Source organism: Mustela erminea, chromosome 9 (genome assembly GCF_009829155.1).
Source record: "Mustela erminea isolate mMusErm1 chromosome 9, mMusErm1.Pri, whole genome shotgun sequence".
In the NCBI taxonomy this organism is placed as follows: Eukaryota; Metazoa; Chordata; class Mammalia; order Carnivora; family Mustelidae; genus Mustela; species Mustela erminea.
The window spans coordinates 606,501-623,842 of record NC_045622.1 but is presented as its reverse complement, the minus strand read 5'-3'; the positions used below and the strand labels follow the sequence as shown (position 1 = coordinate 623,842).

The following is a 17,342-nucleotide window of genomic DNA, read 5'->3' as shown; positions in this document are numbered from 1 at the left end:
CATGGGTTTCAGCACTGATTGGTATGAATTATAGCTAGCATTAATTAGGGTTATTTTTTAATGTTTCTGCCAGTTTCCCTCAGAATGCATCTATTTACTGTGAATACGTAAAACGACAATAATGTCTGTATATAAAAGTCAGTTCCTTACTGTTCTTTCTTCCTTTTCTAAAAAAGGCACTGTATTTAGAAACAGCTATGACTGCAGGCAGTGCTTTGGAGAATCTGAAACTCCCGATCAGTGCACTCCACCAATGTCAGTACACCTAAGAAGCCCTAACTGAAAAGAACACAAGATGTAAAAAGTTGATAAACTGAAAGGTTATAAAACTGGTTTATTGTAAAAGCAATTCAAGAATACCCAGTTAAAATCTTACCCCGACGCTACCCAGTATAACCAAGAAGCAGTTACACACGTTAACATTAGGAACAAGGACACAGAACAAGACAGACCACATCCAGGCTGTGATTCAAATCAGAAAGAGGGAAGGACTGCTACGTGTCCTTCAGGTGAATGGAGGGTGCGGTCGGGGTCCCCAGCACCTCAGGGACACTGTGGGGTGACTGGGCAAGCCAGAGTCTGGGGGACAGGAAGAACCCTGGGTCCCCGCTCCGTGGGCGCACTCAAGTGTTGGAACTCGGAGGAACGATGGCCTTCAGTGACAGCAAGACGCAAGCCAAGTCTTTACAGGGAAAAAGTGGAGCTTATCAAGTTCTCTGCCAAGGTCCCACAAGTCCTCGCCACCCCTCCCACGTCCCCAGCCGCCCGAGCCTACAGCTACTCTGCTGAGGCTAAAGACACGATCTCAGCCGGAGTCTTCCTGGCCACGCAGGCACCCCCTCCACGCAGCTCCCACCTCTGCACGAGGAAACCAACACCCGCTGGACGGTCCCTACACTCACTCATGCATTCTGGGTACAATTTCATTATTGCTCTTAAAAAAAAAAAAAGTCAAGGAATCTCCACAGTGGCCATTTCCCCTCAGAGTTAATTCAAGATTTACTCTTTCTGCTGCTTCCTAACAAGAAGTCTTAGAGTCAATAGTAACGAATGATCGACCTATGAGTCATTATATACAACACAGTCATTTCATTTTTGAGCACTGAAAGTACTTAAGATAAAACTTCTCATTCCCAACTATTGTAGTCCTCTCCACCGAAGGCCCAAGATTTTTGTAATTAAAAAAAAAAAAAGAAAAAAAATCTGTTCAAGCTGAGGTTTTTCATAGCAGTTTTAGCCAAGAAAAAAGATCTTCTTATGTCAGTTATAAACCCTTGAAAATAAGGGCTTATTCCAGAAATACTGAAAGACCCTCAATCCCAGAGGCACTCGCTGGTACCACTATGACTCACGGCTGACTAGTCCCTTCATAGCTTATACTGAAGAGCTGATTCCTGCTCATTTTGTTCCTTTAAAAAATACTCTTTGGAAACCATTATTATTCTTCCTGTAGACATACTCTAGTTATATCTCTTCCTGTAAAAATAAAAGTATAATCATGATTATCTCTATTTCTGTGCTAAATTCAACTACCGATATACATTTATTAATCTGATCACCTCACCAGCTAACTCACCGCCTTGGCAGGATCCTATATGCCGTCCAGGGTCAATTCTCACCATGTACAAGTAGGAGCACGTCTGTTTTAAGTAAGAGCAATCTTGTAGTATCTCAACACAGTCCTAATATGTTTGTTACAAGCAAGAACTGAGAGACTAGATCGGACTTCCAAAACTAGGGCAAAGGTCAATTTCCAGAGCTAAAGAAAGGTAAAGCACATGTAAAGCTTACTTCTGTCATGTACATTATGAACTTACAGAGTGATTTCCCATCGAGGCTCAAAATTAGTCCAAGGGAGTGTCAAGGGGAAAATACAGCCTTATCTTGTTTGCTTCTTTCAAATTCATTGGACAACACCGTGTGCCCAGTAAGCACACGGTCCTCTAGACGCTCTCTGTGACGACAGCCCTTTCTAGAACACTAAACTACCTCTAATGTCCGCACACTGCCCCGACAGATTTAACCACCCATGCGGTACGACCACTACTCACATATTCTAAACACACACATTGAAAACTACTGTGTTAAAATAACCTGGAAAGTAGGGAAACCTTAAAAAAAAAAAAAAAAAAAAAAAGATACATTCTTCTATCACACTATCATAAACATTATAAGTGTGTGTGTGGGTATATATAGAGCGGATAATCAAGATTTAAATAAGATGGTAAAAAATCAGGAAATGTAGATTTTAATAGTTGCCCCCAGCTACAACTACAGAGTTGCTACTATGATAATTTGTCTAGATTCTGGAAAAAAAAACAAAAACTAAAACAAAAAACAGAAAAGACACAGCCCAACCAATCAAAACAACAAACCCAGAATAAAACCCAGCACAACCTATACTAGAGTATGTGGCAATAATTAATACATTTCTACGGAAACTGTCTTATGCCTTATAAGCTCCTAAAATAAAATCAAGGTCACTACGTGACTAATGATAGCACGAGGAGGGAAAAACACTGAAAGTGAAGCGGTCTCCAGCCGTGGTTCCAGCGAGCTCATCGAATCAGCACGAAGCACTGAGCACTGGTGAATCGCTCTGGCGACTGACCGGTAAGTCATGTTTTCCCACCGGCCAAAGGCCACTGGACAGACAACCGCCCGCACAAATGAAATGCTATGACGTGACGCATCTGACTCCCAAGTCCGCGTGTTTGCTCGACACGACGGGCGAACACCTAACTGGGCGCAAGGCATGGCATCCGTCATCCCAACAGGCTCACTGCCCCCAGCCCCCCAAACGAACAGTAGTTATAATAGCAAAAGAAACCAAAAACTGTTTTTTGATTCTTTAGAGCCAACTATGAAAGAGGTCAGCAATATATCAACAGCAGCAACGGACAAGAAGAGCGAAACAACGGATCGAGAATCCTGCGGGACGTCCATTCCTCTTCTCCGGCGTGAGCCCGGAGACTGCGACCGGCTCACGGGGGAACCTCTCCTTGGATCCTTCACAGATGTGGCACTCGGTCTCCCTGCGGGCTCTACAACCACGTGAGAAAGCTCTCCTTATCAAGCTTGGTGGCGGCGAGCACGGACTCCATGTCGCTGAGGATGTCAGAGCTCAGGGCCTCCTGCAGGCTGGGCATCAACTCCTCCCCTTCCATGCTCATCCCGTCGCCCTCCAGCGTGCCAAGGTCCACGTTTGTCCCCGGAAGGGCTTCTAGGTAGTCTGGGAAACGGCTCTGCTGGGGGGGCACGGTGCTTTGGTTGATAGTGTCGCCTGGTGGGGACAGAGGAAAGAGAATAAGGTCCCTCGAAAGCTACCATCAGAGCTCTAATGTGAGAGCATCTGGAAATGCAGAGAGAAAAGCTCTCCCCACTGACCTCCTGAGCCAACGCCCAGAGTTTACTTCAGGCTGAACAATTTGCAGAAGACACAATAATGCCAAAGGTAACTTTTGCTTCAACATTTATTCAGACCCTGAAGCAACGGCACAAGGCGCTTATTACTAGATACTTGGCACTAAGGGGGCTCGTGAAAGAATGTCCCGCGACACTTTCCTTCCCGCAAGGACACTGCCCGAGAGCACCACTGCGGACCCCCCACTCCCGCCCCGTGCTAAGATCGAGTATCAGCAGAGCTACACACCCTCTTCCCTTGACGCCACCCTGGGGACCACTAACGTCAAGACTCCAGATGAAAGCTGCATCCCAGCCGCAGAACAAGCCTCCCTGAGGTCTGGGACTAGACGCACTCGCTAGCCCTCCTCCCAGAGTGCCCTGCGAGCCTGACGGGACATGCTTCTGAACACGATAGTACCACACTGCTTCAAGCTTCAACCGACAAACCTGTGAGAGCCACAGCAGTTTAGAGAACAGAGCCACGGGGGGACAGGAACAAAGACAGCGTGTGGGGAAGAGCCAGGTGTGCAGGGGCACCTGCAGGGGAGGGAAGATCTAGGGGCGCGAAGAGGAGGGGCCGCTGAGCACTCGAGCAAGCAGCAAAGCCCTGAGCCGGAGGAGCACGAGCAGAGACGACGCGGCCCGCGCTCCGAGAAGCTGTGGGCCAGAGAGCTGGCCAGTCAGGGCTTAGCGGGTGAGTCCCAAGGAGGCCGCTCCGAGTTCCCTGCCCTCCTGAGCCAATACCCACACTGGGCCAGAAAGCTCAGGGGAGAGGTCTGCAGTCACCGAACCCACACAGGTCCATGACCACAACCGTGTGTGAGGGCCCTCCACCGCCTTGCAGGCCAGCCCAGGGTCCTAAGTGCTGCAGAGAGTCGCGTCGTCAGTGCTTTTCGAAGGGAGCGATGCTGCCCACGTTTACAATCTGCGAAAACACTGTCCCTGCAAGCTACATATATAGAAACAAAGCAGGCTCAATCAAAATGAACTTTACGGAGTCGTGACGGGTTTTCTTCCCAACAAGCTTGGCTCCCGGACACGGTGACCACGGCTGTGTCACTGAAGGCGGCCCACCAAGACCAGCTGAGGACCCCCACTGCCCACCTGTGTCCATCTCGTCAACGCTGTTCAAGAAGTCGTCCGGGGTCCGAGGCACGCTGTAGCTGCTCATGCTCAGCCCGCTGTCTGTGCTCTCCTCCCTCGAGTGGTAGGTGCCACTGCAAAACAGGAGCGTCAGAGACCAGCATCTTCTAGGGTTCCCAGGTCACAGTGGACAGCTCAGTGCACACCATAAGCACCCACCCCCTTCGCCAGGACTCAGACCTGGCCCTTGGCAGGGAGAGGAGGGCAGCCTGAAGGGGCCCCGATCTCCCCTCCGGTGCTGGCTCTGGTGGCAAGAGAAGAAAAATGACAGACTGGCAGCCTTTCCCGTGGACAGAAAGTTCTCCGTGTGGGCATTCTCTCTGTGGTGCCGTTTGAAGCTGGGGGGGCCACACGGCCCACGCATTTCAGGATCTTGATTTCCCAGTGGTGCTCCATAGGCCGGGGGCGGGTGGGGTGGGGAGCACGGACAGAGTTCAAGCCAAGGAACAATCAACCCCAATCAAAGAACCAGAAGTCCCAGGGGCGCCTGGGTGGCTCAGTGGGGTAAGCCTCTGCCTTAGGCTCAGGTCATGATCTCAGGGTCCTGGGACTGAGCCCCGCGTCAGGCTCTCTGCTCAGCAGGGAACCTGCTTCCCTTCATTTCTTTCTCTGCCTGTCTCTCTGCCTACTTGTGATCTCTGTCAAATAAATAAATAAAATCTAAAAAAACAAAAACAAAAACAAAAAACAAACCACAAGTCCTTTCTGGATCAGGCCCTAAGGGAGGAGTCGCTGCCCATGAGTAAGAAGTCCCCTGGGGTGCTTGGGAGGCTCAGTCCGTTAAGCAGCAAGTCGTGATGCTGGGGTCCTGAGATTGAGCCCTGTGATGAAAGTTGAAACCTCAATGGCCCAGCTTCTTCCCTAATGACATGAAGGAGTGGCTGTGTCCTCCCTCCCCTCACAGTTGCACTGAAACCCCTACACTACTCTCGGGCTTCTGCCAGATTTGGCAAGAGCTGGAAGCCTCACAATGACCTGGGAAAACACGAATGTGCCCCTAGGGCCACTTGGACACAACAGTGCTGCTTCGGAGGCCTCAGGATGTGGTCTGTCTTCATCCTGTCAGAGCCCTGAGATGGGACAGGGCCTGGTTGCCACTCCTGCCACGCAGCGCAGGGCTTGCCCCGGCCACGGGAGACCCTGGTGTGGAGCTCTGTCCACACCACGGGATGAGCACAGGGGCCACTTCCCTGTCTACTCATCCCACAGACACGCGGGACTGGAACCAGCCCAGACTCTGGGGACAGACGCAATAACTACAAAAACCTGTATTTGATGGTTTCTGAGAGACGCGTACCGTCGAGGAGAGGCTAACGCGTACATTCACGAATCGCACCCAAGCGGTGTGCAAGCAAAGTGCTCTGAGAACCGAGGGGGGAGCTGGGAAGAGGCTGGTGCAAGGGGACACTGGACCTGATGATGAGGCTCCCAGGGTAACGGGGGGGGGGTGCTGCAGCAGGGCTGAAAGCCAGCTTGGTGACAAGTGGGGTAACAAGTGTGTTCTGTATGAACTCTGGATGTAACTACTGTGTTCGTGTATGATCTCAGTAGCAGGCAACGGAGAAACCGTCAAGAGTTTCTTCTTTTTCTTTTTGTTTTTAGAAAGAGTTTATTTATTTATTTGACAGAGATCACAAGCAGGCAGACAGGCAGGCAGAGAGAGGTGGGGAGCAGGCTCCCCACTGAGCAGAGAGCCCGATGTGGAGCTTGATCCCAGGACTCTGAGATCATGACCTGAGCGGAAGGCAGAGGCTTATAACCCACTGAGCCAGCCAGGCGCCCCTCGTCAAGAGTTTCTGACAAACATTCAAGCAGATGAAGGTGTCAGACTGGGGGAACGACACAGTGGCCAGAAGTCCCCCCTTAGAGTAACAGAAGCTCCAGCGACAGCCCAGCGTGCCTCAAATGTTCTCAGGAAGAATCTTCACACGTGACTACCAGAGGGTCCACCCACTTATCTATGCAGTCCGATTCTACCCCTGGACCCACACAGGCCCTCGGATGGACACTGGAATTAGATTATCTGAAATGCTCCTTGTTGGGGAAGAAAAAGTTGCGTGGCTCTGACCTTTCCTAACTAACCTCAGTTTGACTTCAGAACTATAACCTTGTGCACATATACTCAAACTCTGGCAGAACTTTAAACTGTATGTGTCAAAAGAGCAAATATGAACTTAAAATACATTTTAGATGGCCTTCAAAATCAAACCTAAGAATCGAGGCCACCAGCCCCAATCCTGTCGCAGCAAATGATTGGGGGCATCTGGGTGGCTCAGTCGTTAAATGCCTGCCTTTGGCTTGGGTCATGATCCCAGGGTCCTGGGAGTGAGCCCTGTATGGGGCTCCCTGCTCAGTGGGAAGTCTGCTTCTCCCTCTGCCCCTGCCCCAGCTATGCTCACTCCATCTCTGTCAAATGAAAAAATATCTTAAGGAAAAAAAAAAAAAAAAGAAAAGAAAACACTGATCAAATGATGGAAATTCTATTGTACTAAATGTTTTGGCAGGATAAGAGAAATTTCATTTTTTTTTTTTAAGATATTATTTATTTGACAGACAGAGATCACAAGTAGGCAGAGAGGCAGGCAGAGAGAGAGGAGGAAGCAGGCTCCCCGCTGAGCAGAGAGCCTGATGTGGGGCTCGATCCCAGGACCCTGAGACTGTGACCTGAACCGAAGGCAGAGGCTTAACCCACTGAGCCACCCAGGCGCCCCAGAAATTTCATTTTCTGAATTATGAAGTTTTCAATTCACTTGGTGAGAAATTTAAGTGTAGCATTAGTAACGTTCTTAAACCAAAGTGCCTTTAAATGTTTTTTAAAAGTGCACTGCTTAAAACTGGTTTTAAAAAACCTAAAAGGACAAAGACAAGAAAGTATTTGCTCCATATTTTAAAGACTGAAACTCCACCAATATTTTACAACCTAAAAGGATGAACCGTCGTCCAACCTTAGTTTTAAGTGTTTTCCAGGGAAGGGCCGTCAGCCCACAGCCTCCAGCCCAGCTCTGCACGGGACAGCACGACCTCACTCTGCTCAAACGCGAGGTCTGTGTGAACTTGCTGAAAGGCATCTGCAAGCAGATCCTGCCCGTGGCAGGGGTGTTTCGGAAGGAGGTGCAGCCTTCCATCTCATGGCCTTAAGCAACAGCCCTTGAGATGGGGAGGCTGTGGGCCCCTGCCCGGTGGGGAGGGGAGGGGTGCCCGGACGCTGGCCTTAGGGAACTCGAGGATGAACTTCCACGGAAGGCACGCACGCACCCCTTCAGGACTGTGTGATGTGAACTCACCAGAAGCAGACACGTGAGCGGGAACGTGTCACGCGTCCTACCCCAGGAGCCGACTCTGAAGCCCAGAGCTTGGTGGGACTCACCGTTTGCCAAGATGGTCATTTTCAAAATGGGGTGTGGCCCCCACGGCCACCCCCTGGGTGTGCCCAGCACTGAAGGGGCACGCGGGCAACTATGGCCTTTCTCAGACACTGGCTGGGGCAGCTCCCACCCACCTGTTTAGAAAGGGATCCGAGCCACTGGTGGTCATTGTTCTCAGTTCCTGAGACATCCCAGGGGAAGGCACCGGGTTTGGAGTCCCGCCATCCTGCTCCAGTGTCGGTAACTGGCTACGAAGAGCTAATTCCTAGGAAAAACCAACACAAACACAATCAGCCTACCGATGACAAATCCACTGTTCGATGCACAGAAACAAAATGCCGCTGGCAGTGCAAGGGCGCGGGGGCTCAGCTGTCCAGCACCTGCTCAAAGCTAACATGCTACCTGCCCGGAAAGACCACTGCTTCTACTGTCCAATCACACACATTCGAGGGATCCCAGATCCTTACGTCCTTACGAACCCTATACTGCATGACCTGACCTCACGGTGATACTCCTCTTACCTCGCAGACCCTCCCAAACCCATCCCATGGGGTAAGATGGCAAGTGTGGTCTTTCAGAAAAGAATGCTTCTTAACACTTTATTTCTATTCACCAACCCTCACCTGATCCTGTGTTCAGCGCATGCACTTGAAGCCAAGGGGGAGAACCAACACCAGACACCGACTGGGGCCACCAGCACACCCACCGCTGTACATGGGCTGTTGCGTGTCCCCAGCAACCTCCGCTGTCTGCAGCTGTGCTCAGAGCCTCTAACGGTCCCTCAGCAGGACTCCACTTGGATTGCCTGGCGAAGCCGGGGGCCCGCTACGGCTCCAGTGCTTCCAGAGGGCCTGCCTGACTGGGTGTCCCAACGGCCCCGGCCTCAGCCGCCAGGGGGGCAGGACCTGGAAGCTGGGTCCTCCCTCCAACCATTCTGACCCCCTTCCTTGCTACTCCGTCCTCGGTCACCTCCTCCTCTGCGCACGCTCCCGGACTACGCCTGCTGGGCCTCTCACCATCCCACGAACCTCCTGTCTGCGGGAGCACAGGCTTCCTCTCCCCTGGCTTTTCTGGTTTGACTTAAACGTGGCTTTTTATTGCTCAGGAAACTGGCGGCTACTCACAGAGGCATGCTCGAGGCACATCCACGAGGGAGACAGCCCACCTCTGCGCCCTCACCCCTACTCCAGGAGCTCTGCCTCTGCAGAAACCTCTGCTTTTTACTCAGGTTTATGCCCGCTGAATACACCATCCTTTACGCAGGATTTCTTAATCAGAGGATCGAGACAAAATGCAGAGGGCCCATGAACTTGGGTGATTAAGATTCACCTTCGTTCTCAGTAACTTTGTTCTGAAATTCAGCATTCCCTTCAAACACAAATAGAGATGACCAACAGCTGTATTTGCTCTCCCTCTGACTTTCCATCCGTGGTCAGCATTTTCGTATCCTGTCGTAGTTGCAGTATCTGGAAATACCACTTACGTTCACGACCACTTCGGTATCGCGGTAGCTGTCAGACATGCCAATAGACACTGTCACCTACACGTTAATTACTAGGTGAAGGGTTCACTCAACGTGACAGCTCCTTTACCTTCTGGGTCCTAGTGACCTTCACCTCCACCCACCTGAACCCCTGAATTGGCCGGCTGAGACCATGGGGCTTCAGTCTGGACAGAGACCCCTGTATGCACAGCCCACCACTCTGGCCACCGTGGCGCCAAGCCCACACGACCAGCTGCCACCGACGGTGCTGCGTCCGCACACGGCAACATGGGCGGCTCCAGCAACACTCTGGCACGGGCTCCACGCTGTCCCCCTCAGGAACCTCGCACATGCCCATCCCATGTTCTGGGACGCTGTTCTCTCCTGCCCGGTTCCCGCATGAGCAGAGTCCCACTCTGCTGCCCTCTAATCTCAGGGACTCAGTACTGTCTTCTTTCTCCTCCTGGTCTACTGGCTTTTTTTTTTCCCATTAAAAAAACATTGAAGGGACACCTGGGCAGCTCAGTCGGTGAAGGTCTGCCCTCGGCTCAGGTCAGGATCCTAGGGTTCTGGGATGGAGCCCCGCAGCGGGCTCCCTGCTCAGCGAGGAGCCTGCTTCTCCCTCTCTCTCAAATAAATAAAATCTTTTTTAAAAAATTAAGTAAAATGCGTTGAGGCCTGAGCAACACAGACGACTGTGTTAGTCCCCACAGGACAACACAAGGACCGGTGTCTGCGCATCCACCACGACCCTCCGTCCATCACCACAGTTAAAACAAAATTGTTTTTCTTAGAATGAGGACTTATAGGACTTATTCTCTCGACAACTTTTAAATTTGCATTTATTATGCATTATTAACTATAGCTAATAATCACAGTTCATTATTAATTACAGTCACCATGCTGTGTGTTATATCACCAGGACTTACTTATTTTGTAATTTGGTCGTCTGAACCTTCTGATCCCGCTCCCGCACGCCCCTAGTCACCCATCTGTCCTCTTTGTCGATAGGCTTGGTTTTTTGTTTTTTAGATGCCACTTATAAGTGATGTAACATGGTACTTGTCTTTCTGTGACTTATCTGCCTTAGCATAAGGCCCTGAAGGTTCACCCCACGTTGTCAAACGGAAAGACACAAACGGCCAGGCACAGCTTCATCCTTTCACACACCGATGGACACGGGCTGGTAAGTGACCGACAGCTAAGTGGGCACTGAGGTCACCGCCACATCTAGGTCACTGTAAATAATGCTGCAGCCAACAGAGGGGGTGTGCGTATCTTTTTGAATTAGTGGTTTTTGTTTTCTTCCAACAACTCCCCAGAGGTGGAACTGCAGGGTCACAGGGTAGCTCTGTATTCAACATGGAGGACTCTCCACACTCTTCTCCAGACGGGGCTGCGCCTCTGCACTCCCAGCAACAGCGCACGAGGGACCCCTCCCTCCGCATCCTGCGAACACCAGTTTCTGTGTCATGTTGTTAGCCATTCTGACAGGTGTCAGGGAATATCTCGTGGGGTTTTTTCCCAGGGGTGCCTGGGTGGCTCAGTGAGTTAAAGCCTCTGCCTTCAGCTCAGGTCGTGATCTCAGGGTCCTGGGATCGAGCCCCACATCGGGCTCCCTGCTCAGCAGGGAGTCTGCTTCTCTCCACCCCCATCTGCCTCTCTGCCTGCTTGTGATCTCTGTCAAATCAATAAAATCTTTAATTAAAAAAAAAACAAACCTTAAAAAAAAAAGATTTTACATATTAGAGAGAGAGAGCGCGCGCACAAGCAGGGGGAGCAACAGTGGCAGAAGGAGAAGCAGGCTCCCCGCTGAGCAGGGAGCCCGACACGGTACTCGATCCCAGGGCCCTGAGATCATGACCTGAGCCGCCTCCTCCAGGTCTGGTTATTAGTTCCCTGACGACGAGGAACGCTGAGCGTCTCTGGAGGGCGAGTTCCTGGTCTCTTCCTCCATCCCTAGGAGCCTGACCTCTGAGCGGATCATGTGACGTGCGCATGAGCACCTTTCACGTCCTGAAATATGCACATAACTTCACCTCAACAGAGCAAACTGCCACCTTGAACCAATGTTAGGAAAGTGCTCCCTTCATTTCTTACCGAGACTGCTAAGAAACGCTGGCGAAAAATCAGCCACCCACACTGGTATTACAAATCAGTGGTCTCTGGCCTCGAAGGGTGCTCAGTACCACTCCGGGTTTTCTTCTTTCTGTCCTCGGGGCAGTGTTTCTTCTCATCTTCAGGGCTACCGCCCCTCGTCTGGCACATGCTCTCAAGCCCGTCCTCACCTCGCTCCCATTTCAGTGAGAACCTGGAGGCGAGCGAGGAGTCTCGTTTCTGGCTCCTGCCATCCCCTCTCTCCCTGCAAAGCTACCTTCAGTCATACCCGTCTCTCTAACTTCTCAGAGAACAGGGGTTTCTCCCCTCCTCCAGCCAAAGCCAACGGGCTCTGCAGCGGCTTCTGGGGACTCCCGTCAGGCGTCTTCTCTCCATCCGCTCCTGGACCAACCCCACTTCCACGTTCTCCAGCACAGGGCGCGCGCCCTCCCCACAGGCCTGCGGGAGGACCTTCCACACGCACTTTCTGACGAGAACACATCTTTCTTCCTTCCTATTTCAGACTCAGTTCCCTCCCCCAGGTAACTCTCCATGAGGATTTTACCAGGCTTGAGCATGTATGGGACACATGCTTAGCACTTATCACACGATACTGGAATGATTTCTTTCTTCTCTGTCCCTGAAGGGCACATCAAATGAATGACTGGACGGTTTGGGAGCAAAGAAGAGCGATGCTCGAAGAATTTACGTTGCCATTAGAACATGAGGGCGTAAACAGAACAGACATGACAACGATTGAAGCCTGGGCTCCAATGAACCAGAAGCTGCAGGTCTCCCGAACTCTGGAAGCGTCTGCAGGCACCGTCCAGGAGCCCCGTTTGTGCCCCACTCCCATCAAAGGCCCCCACCTGTTTCTGCAGAGTGAGCACAGGACAGGACACTGGCTAGTAAGTCATTATTAAAATAACGAATAAGCCGGTTATTATTTTTAGTGTTTTTTATAAATTTTTATTTTTCTCTTCTTGATAAAGTTCCCACTTTTTTGAGATTACCTTTTAAAGTTAAAGCTAACTGTCAGGTGCTACTTTGGATTTTGACACTTTGCTTGTTCAAAGCTGCCCAATTTTTACTTGTTGCTATCTTTGGCAAGTGAATTTCTGTCGGCACGCAGTGCAGAACCCACTATCCAGACTTGCAAAAGACATTAATTTGGAGATGCCCGAGGACCACAAAGGCCTGGAGACAAACTTCTTATCAAAGCTGTGTCTGAGTCATGACTAAGAGTCATCTAGGGACTCATCTAACGTGAGTCTAAAAGGGTCAAGGAGAAAATGCCATTTTACTCCATTGGTGCTAGTGGGAGGCCGTCAGGGTGATCAACCAAACAGGGACCAATCTGGCATGCAAACAAATAGGACGTGAGAAGGCCAATGACATGTCTACACAGGCTGTAGAAACCATATCAAGGTATGAATACTCAGCTCAGTTTTGAAACTTCTAGTTACACCAAAAAGAACACGACTGATACAACCCCCTAAGTAATTTCTGATCAGCTAGGTATAATAACTTATCCACATATTATCGCCAAATGGATACTTCCTTAACACAGCTCAGTACTTGAAGACAAAATTGCTGTAATTAAAGTTGACTTACAGCCCCTCCTCAAGCCATTAATCCTTAATGTTAATATTTTCATCTGTTGTTCATTTAGTTCACTGGGTTCAACAAGGAAGATGGAAAAATTCTGTTGGTATTTAGAACCAACCGTCGAAAACGGGAAGGAAACTGTATGCACTGATGCCTTACTTTCCCCTTCTGACTCAGGACTGGGCTCCAACTGCACAGGAAAACAAACCCCCTGCATGTCCCGCACGCGCGCGCGCACCACACAGCACGGAGACAGAGCTCTAGGCAGGCAGGCGTCAGAGGTGGGGACCAGGGCAGTGTCTTCCTCCACGCTCCACCTCATCAGGTCCCACAGGAAAAGGAGCACGGAGTCAGAGGGAGCCCCTCCAGCCACCGTCCAGCTCCAGGGAAGAGCCGTGCGATGACATTTCACTGTCAGGAGTCATCAGAACTCCTTGTATCCTTTGACGAGAACTGAAATGTGAGGGTGGACAGGATTACATAAAATTAAGAATTTTAGAAGAATACTCAAGATTTGCTTCAGAGCTGTAGAGACCTTCTACTGGTGACGTTAGAAATTATTATAATATGCATAAGTATAAAACCAAGTTCCATAATCTGAACTTTTTAACCTAAAAATACATTCCATAGAAATGCTTTCTCTTTTATGCTGCACTTAAAAATAAAGCCTGTAAATATGTATATATACCTATACAGAGTTAAGTCTGCTCTAGTGCGATACAGTAGTTTTAGCGGAACACACTTCGGATAAATATGGACATTACTCTGTAACTGGGTAAATCTGGCACAGCTGCTTCAAAAACAAGCTTGGGACGTAACTGGATTGTCTCTAAAAACGGATTTCAGTGGAAACAGCTCATGTTGAAAGTTATGTCTATCTCTAAGGAGTTTTTTTACTCTGAACAAATGCCTAAAATTAGAATACTAAGCTAAAAATACAAGTTTGCTAGGCTTCTCTTTTTCCCAAAGGTAGTTAGAATAAATAGTTTGACAGACTTTCAAAAACGGAGAGGCAAGTTATAGGAAATTTGGCCAGAATTTAATCATGCTTCTGTATTTCAAAGGTCAAAAAGTTCTTTTGGAGTATTTGACTTTTTCTAAATGAAGCAAGTATTTTTAGCTCATAGTCTTCTGTAATAATACAAAAATGTGGCAGCTTTTCCCACTGAGCTTGTAAATCTTAGCTAATCTGGGATACATTTGGAGTCACAGCTCTCTGCACTGTAAGTAAAACGGATGGTCCCAACTTGGTCTGAAGGGAACTTTCCAGGATGGTTTGTAAGGGAAAACACGAGTTCGCTTGCTTTATACAGTGGACTTTCATGGACTCGGGATAGAGCCATGAGCCACTGTTCCTTTCCATATTTCCCCTCCTCTCACTTAAAGCAGTATCATTTCCTCTCACTTAAAGCAGTATCATTTCCCACAGGGTCAAAAGATACCTTGATATGTATCTGATAGTTAAAGTATTTTGGACCCATATGAAATCAGTACTTTGATTCATCATTTAGAAAAACAAGGAGAAAGGCAGTAGTCCATAGTCTGGCAACATTGAGAATATTCCTGGGTTACTGAATTCTTAAGAGTATCCAAGGGAAATCAAAGCATGTACCCCCCCACCCCTCCACAAAGTCAAAACCTGGAACAAATCCAAAGTCTATTAATGAGTGAAAAGATAAGTACAGCACGCTAGCCCACCACGGAACACCAGTTAACAATGAAGAGACCGAACGCACACGAATGAATCCCAGAGTAACTGTGGTAGGTGAACAGTTACGACTCCACTTATAGAAGGTTCTATGAACACACGACGTCAACCTTAATCCCTTTCTTGAGGCAACTCTGTCTTTAGCGCACAGGAAGCTATGGAATGGGGCGTTCATTTTAGGGAACACGAAACACACGACTGAAGGTTCAGTTGTTTTCCTCTGGGTCATGGATTTGCTTAAGGAAGGTTAGTTTAGTGAACTACAAATCCAAATTTAGAAATGGAGAGTAACTAAAAATACACATTGTATCAGTTTGTCTCAGCCACAGCAGTGTAAGTCCACAATTTTAAAAACAGAGGAGGAAGAAAGGCATTTCTTCTAGTGGTTCCAGACGGACCTTGCTGTGCCCTACTTCCAGCAAAGAGCATTTCATTAGGTCGGCAGGGATTTTAAAACATTTGGCCAGTGTTTAGAATGCTGCTGCTGCTGCTGCTTCTTTTTTTTTAATGTGTGTGCCATTTTACCAAATTATCTTCAACTTCAGAACATTTTTTACTTAAAAAACATGTACACATGGATCTAGGGACTGTTAGGACACTGAACTCTGAAAGGTGATCTCCGAAAGCAGACTTTAAGTTTCGTTGTTTCCAGCACTATCCTGGGATTCAACACTCTTTCTGAAAGATCTCTAGAATTAGGTCTTCTATAATTTTTGTTAATTATAATGTCAAAGGAATACATTTTTTTTTTAACATTCTTCAAATTATAGACACCTCGATGAATAAAACAAATGAGATAACCTATGCAGGTATGAGGCTTAGAGAGTTCCCAACTTTCCTATTAAAAAGAACACATGAAATTCTTTATTCATGAGAAAACACCTAAATGAATTTATAGTTTATTTAGTATTAGGACTTCAAAAAGAGGAGACAGAATTTTGGGAAAAGTTAACTGGACTCTGAAATAGCTTTTCTAGTGTCTGCTAACAGGAAAGACCATTTGGACGAACAAAAAGCCAAATTCTTTACTGCTATTAAATTCAGGGAAAACAAGATTGACGGCCACTGTTCTCACACTGCCCTGAACAGTGCTATTATTTGGCTCCATTTGGCCGAAACTGCGGACATCCCAACCGTCCTCACCTCCGCAGGCTAGTGGTGTGATACAGTCGCTGCACGTTCACACAATGGGCTGTGCCCCTCACTGAACCAGAGGCTGATCACGATGTGTACAACATTGGGAATGGCAACTAATACTCATTCCAGCTAGACACAGCAGTCTTGTTTCTACACTCTGAGTCGTTTCAAGAATCCTAAGAAGGCCAATGAGGACAGGTTTTGACCTAGGCCTTATAAAGAAACTGGAGAACCCTGGGGAGCAAGAGTGAGGAGACGTGCTCGTGACCAGAATCAGGGCAAGAGGACAGAAGAGTGCTCGCGGCCAGAGGAAGACGGAGAGGGAGAGGAGCTACTGAAGACACCCGGGGCGGGGGGCTCTGCAATCCCACTTCATCATCTCACCCATCCTGGGGAACCAGATTCTCAGGCACAAGAGAAGGTAAAAACATTCACACTTGAGGGGTACTATCTTTCTCAAAGTGTTTCGTTTCACAAGACTTTCAAACAGAAACTGTGACAGGTTCCTAACCAACTCTCTCTAAAGGTCTCCCAATTTACAAAGAAGTAACTGATGTATTAAAAAGATACAGCTAGAAAATTGAACAGTAAAGACTTGACCTCTGGGAGTGAAGATAACATTTATAGTTCCAAAAAGTTTCTTCTGAAAACAAAAATTCTGAATCATGAAAGTAATGAATAATCACAATGAAATTTTAAATTTTAAGTTCTCTGAAGGCAAGTTATTCCAAAATTTGCAAACAAACCCTAACAAAGTAAGCTGTTAATTTATACCTTTTAACTAAGATATACAAAATCCTTTAAAGTGGTCTTAATTCTTCAGAATTCCACATTAACCTGTCCCATACTGACATCAGTCTATGTGACCAGAACACAGATCTGTGTAGTTAATCCTATTTGGTAAAAATTAAAAGATAGCTTTTGAAATGACTACCTTTGTAAACATTTTGAAGTATGGTACCTTCCCACATGCCACAGCATCTGAACTGTATGATTACGATCTAATTACAGAGCGATGACACAGATTTCGTGTTGCTTAGCTCATGTGCACTAATTCCTATCAGAAAAGTAAAATGGCACTTTGAACACCATTTAGGACTCAAATATTGGATCTGTCCCCCTTTCTCCATTATTCCTTCATACATTCTGTTCCTTGAGACAGGAAAGCTCTTCCCAGCTTTCCTGGTAACCCCCTAAAAAGCCAGATTTTCACTTCAGAGAAGACCCCTCTTTGTGAAATTGTTTCCTGGCAACTACCTGAAGGTCACCCAGAAAACACATCAGCACACACAGGCTTGACTGACACAAACCCCATCACATTCTGTTTCGGAGCCACTCTAAACTTAACCCCGCACCAAACCTCTTAAGATTCACGGACACTCCCACGCCTGCCAGG

At 48.2% G+C, this 17,342-nt stretch overlaps 1 protein-coding gene across 4 annotated transcripts in view; it reads right to left on the bottom strand.

The window, feature by feature from the left end:
* Window positions 1–1,021: 1,021 nt before the first annotated feature.
* The window catches only part of YAP1 (Yes1 associated transcriptional regulator), a 109,799-nt gene continuing 93,478 nt past the window's right edge, over window positions 1,022–17,342 (bottom strand). For all 4 annotated transcript variants that reach the window (XM_032360536.1, XM_032360534.1, XM_032360537.1 and 1 more), the window contains 3 exons: window positions 8,048–8,178; window positions 4,510–4,622; window positions 1,022–3,283 (listed from right to left, as the gene is read on the bottom strand). In XM_032360536.1, coding sequence (XP_032216427.1) covers window positions 3,045–3,283; window positions 4,510–4,622; window positions 8,048–8,178 — 483 coding nt within the window. In that variant the 3' untranslated portion in view covers window positions 1,022–3,044. The remainder of the gene's footprint in view (window positions 3,284–4,509; window positions 4,623–8,047; window positions 8,179–17,342) is intronic.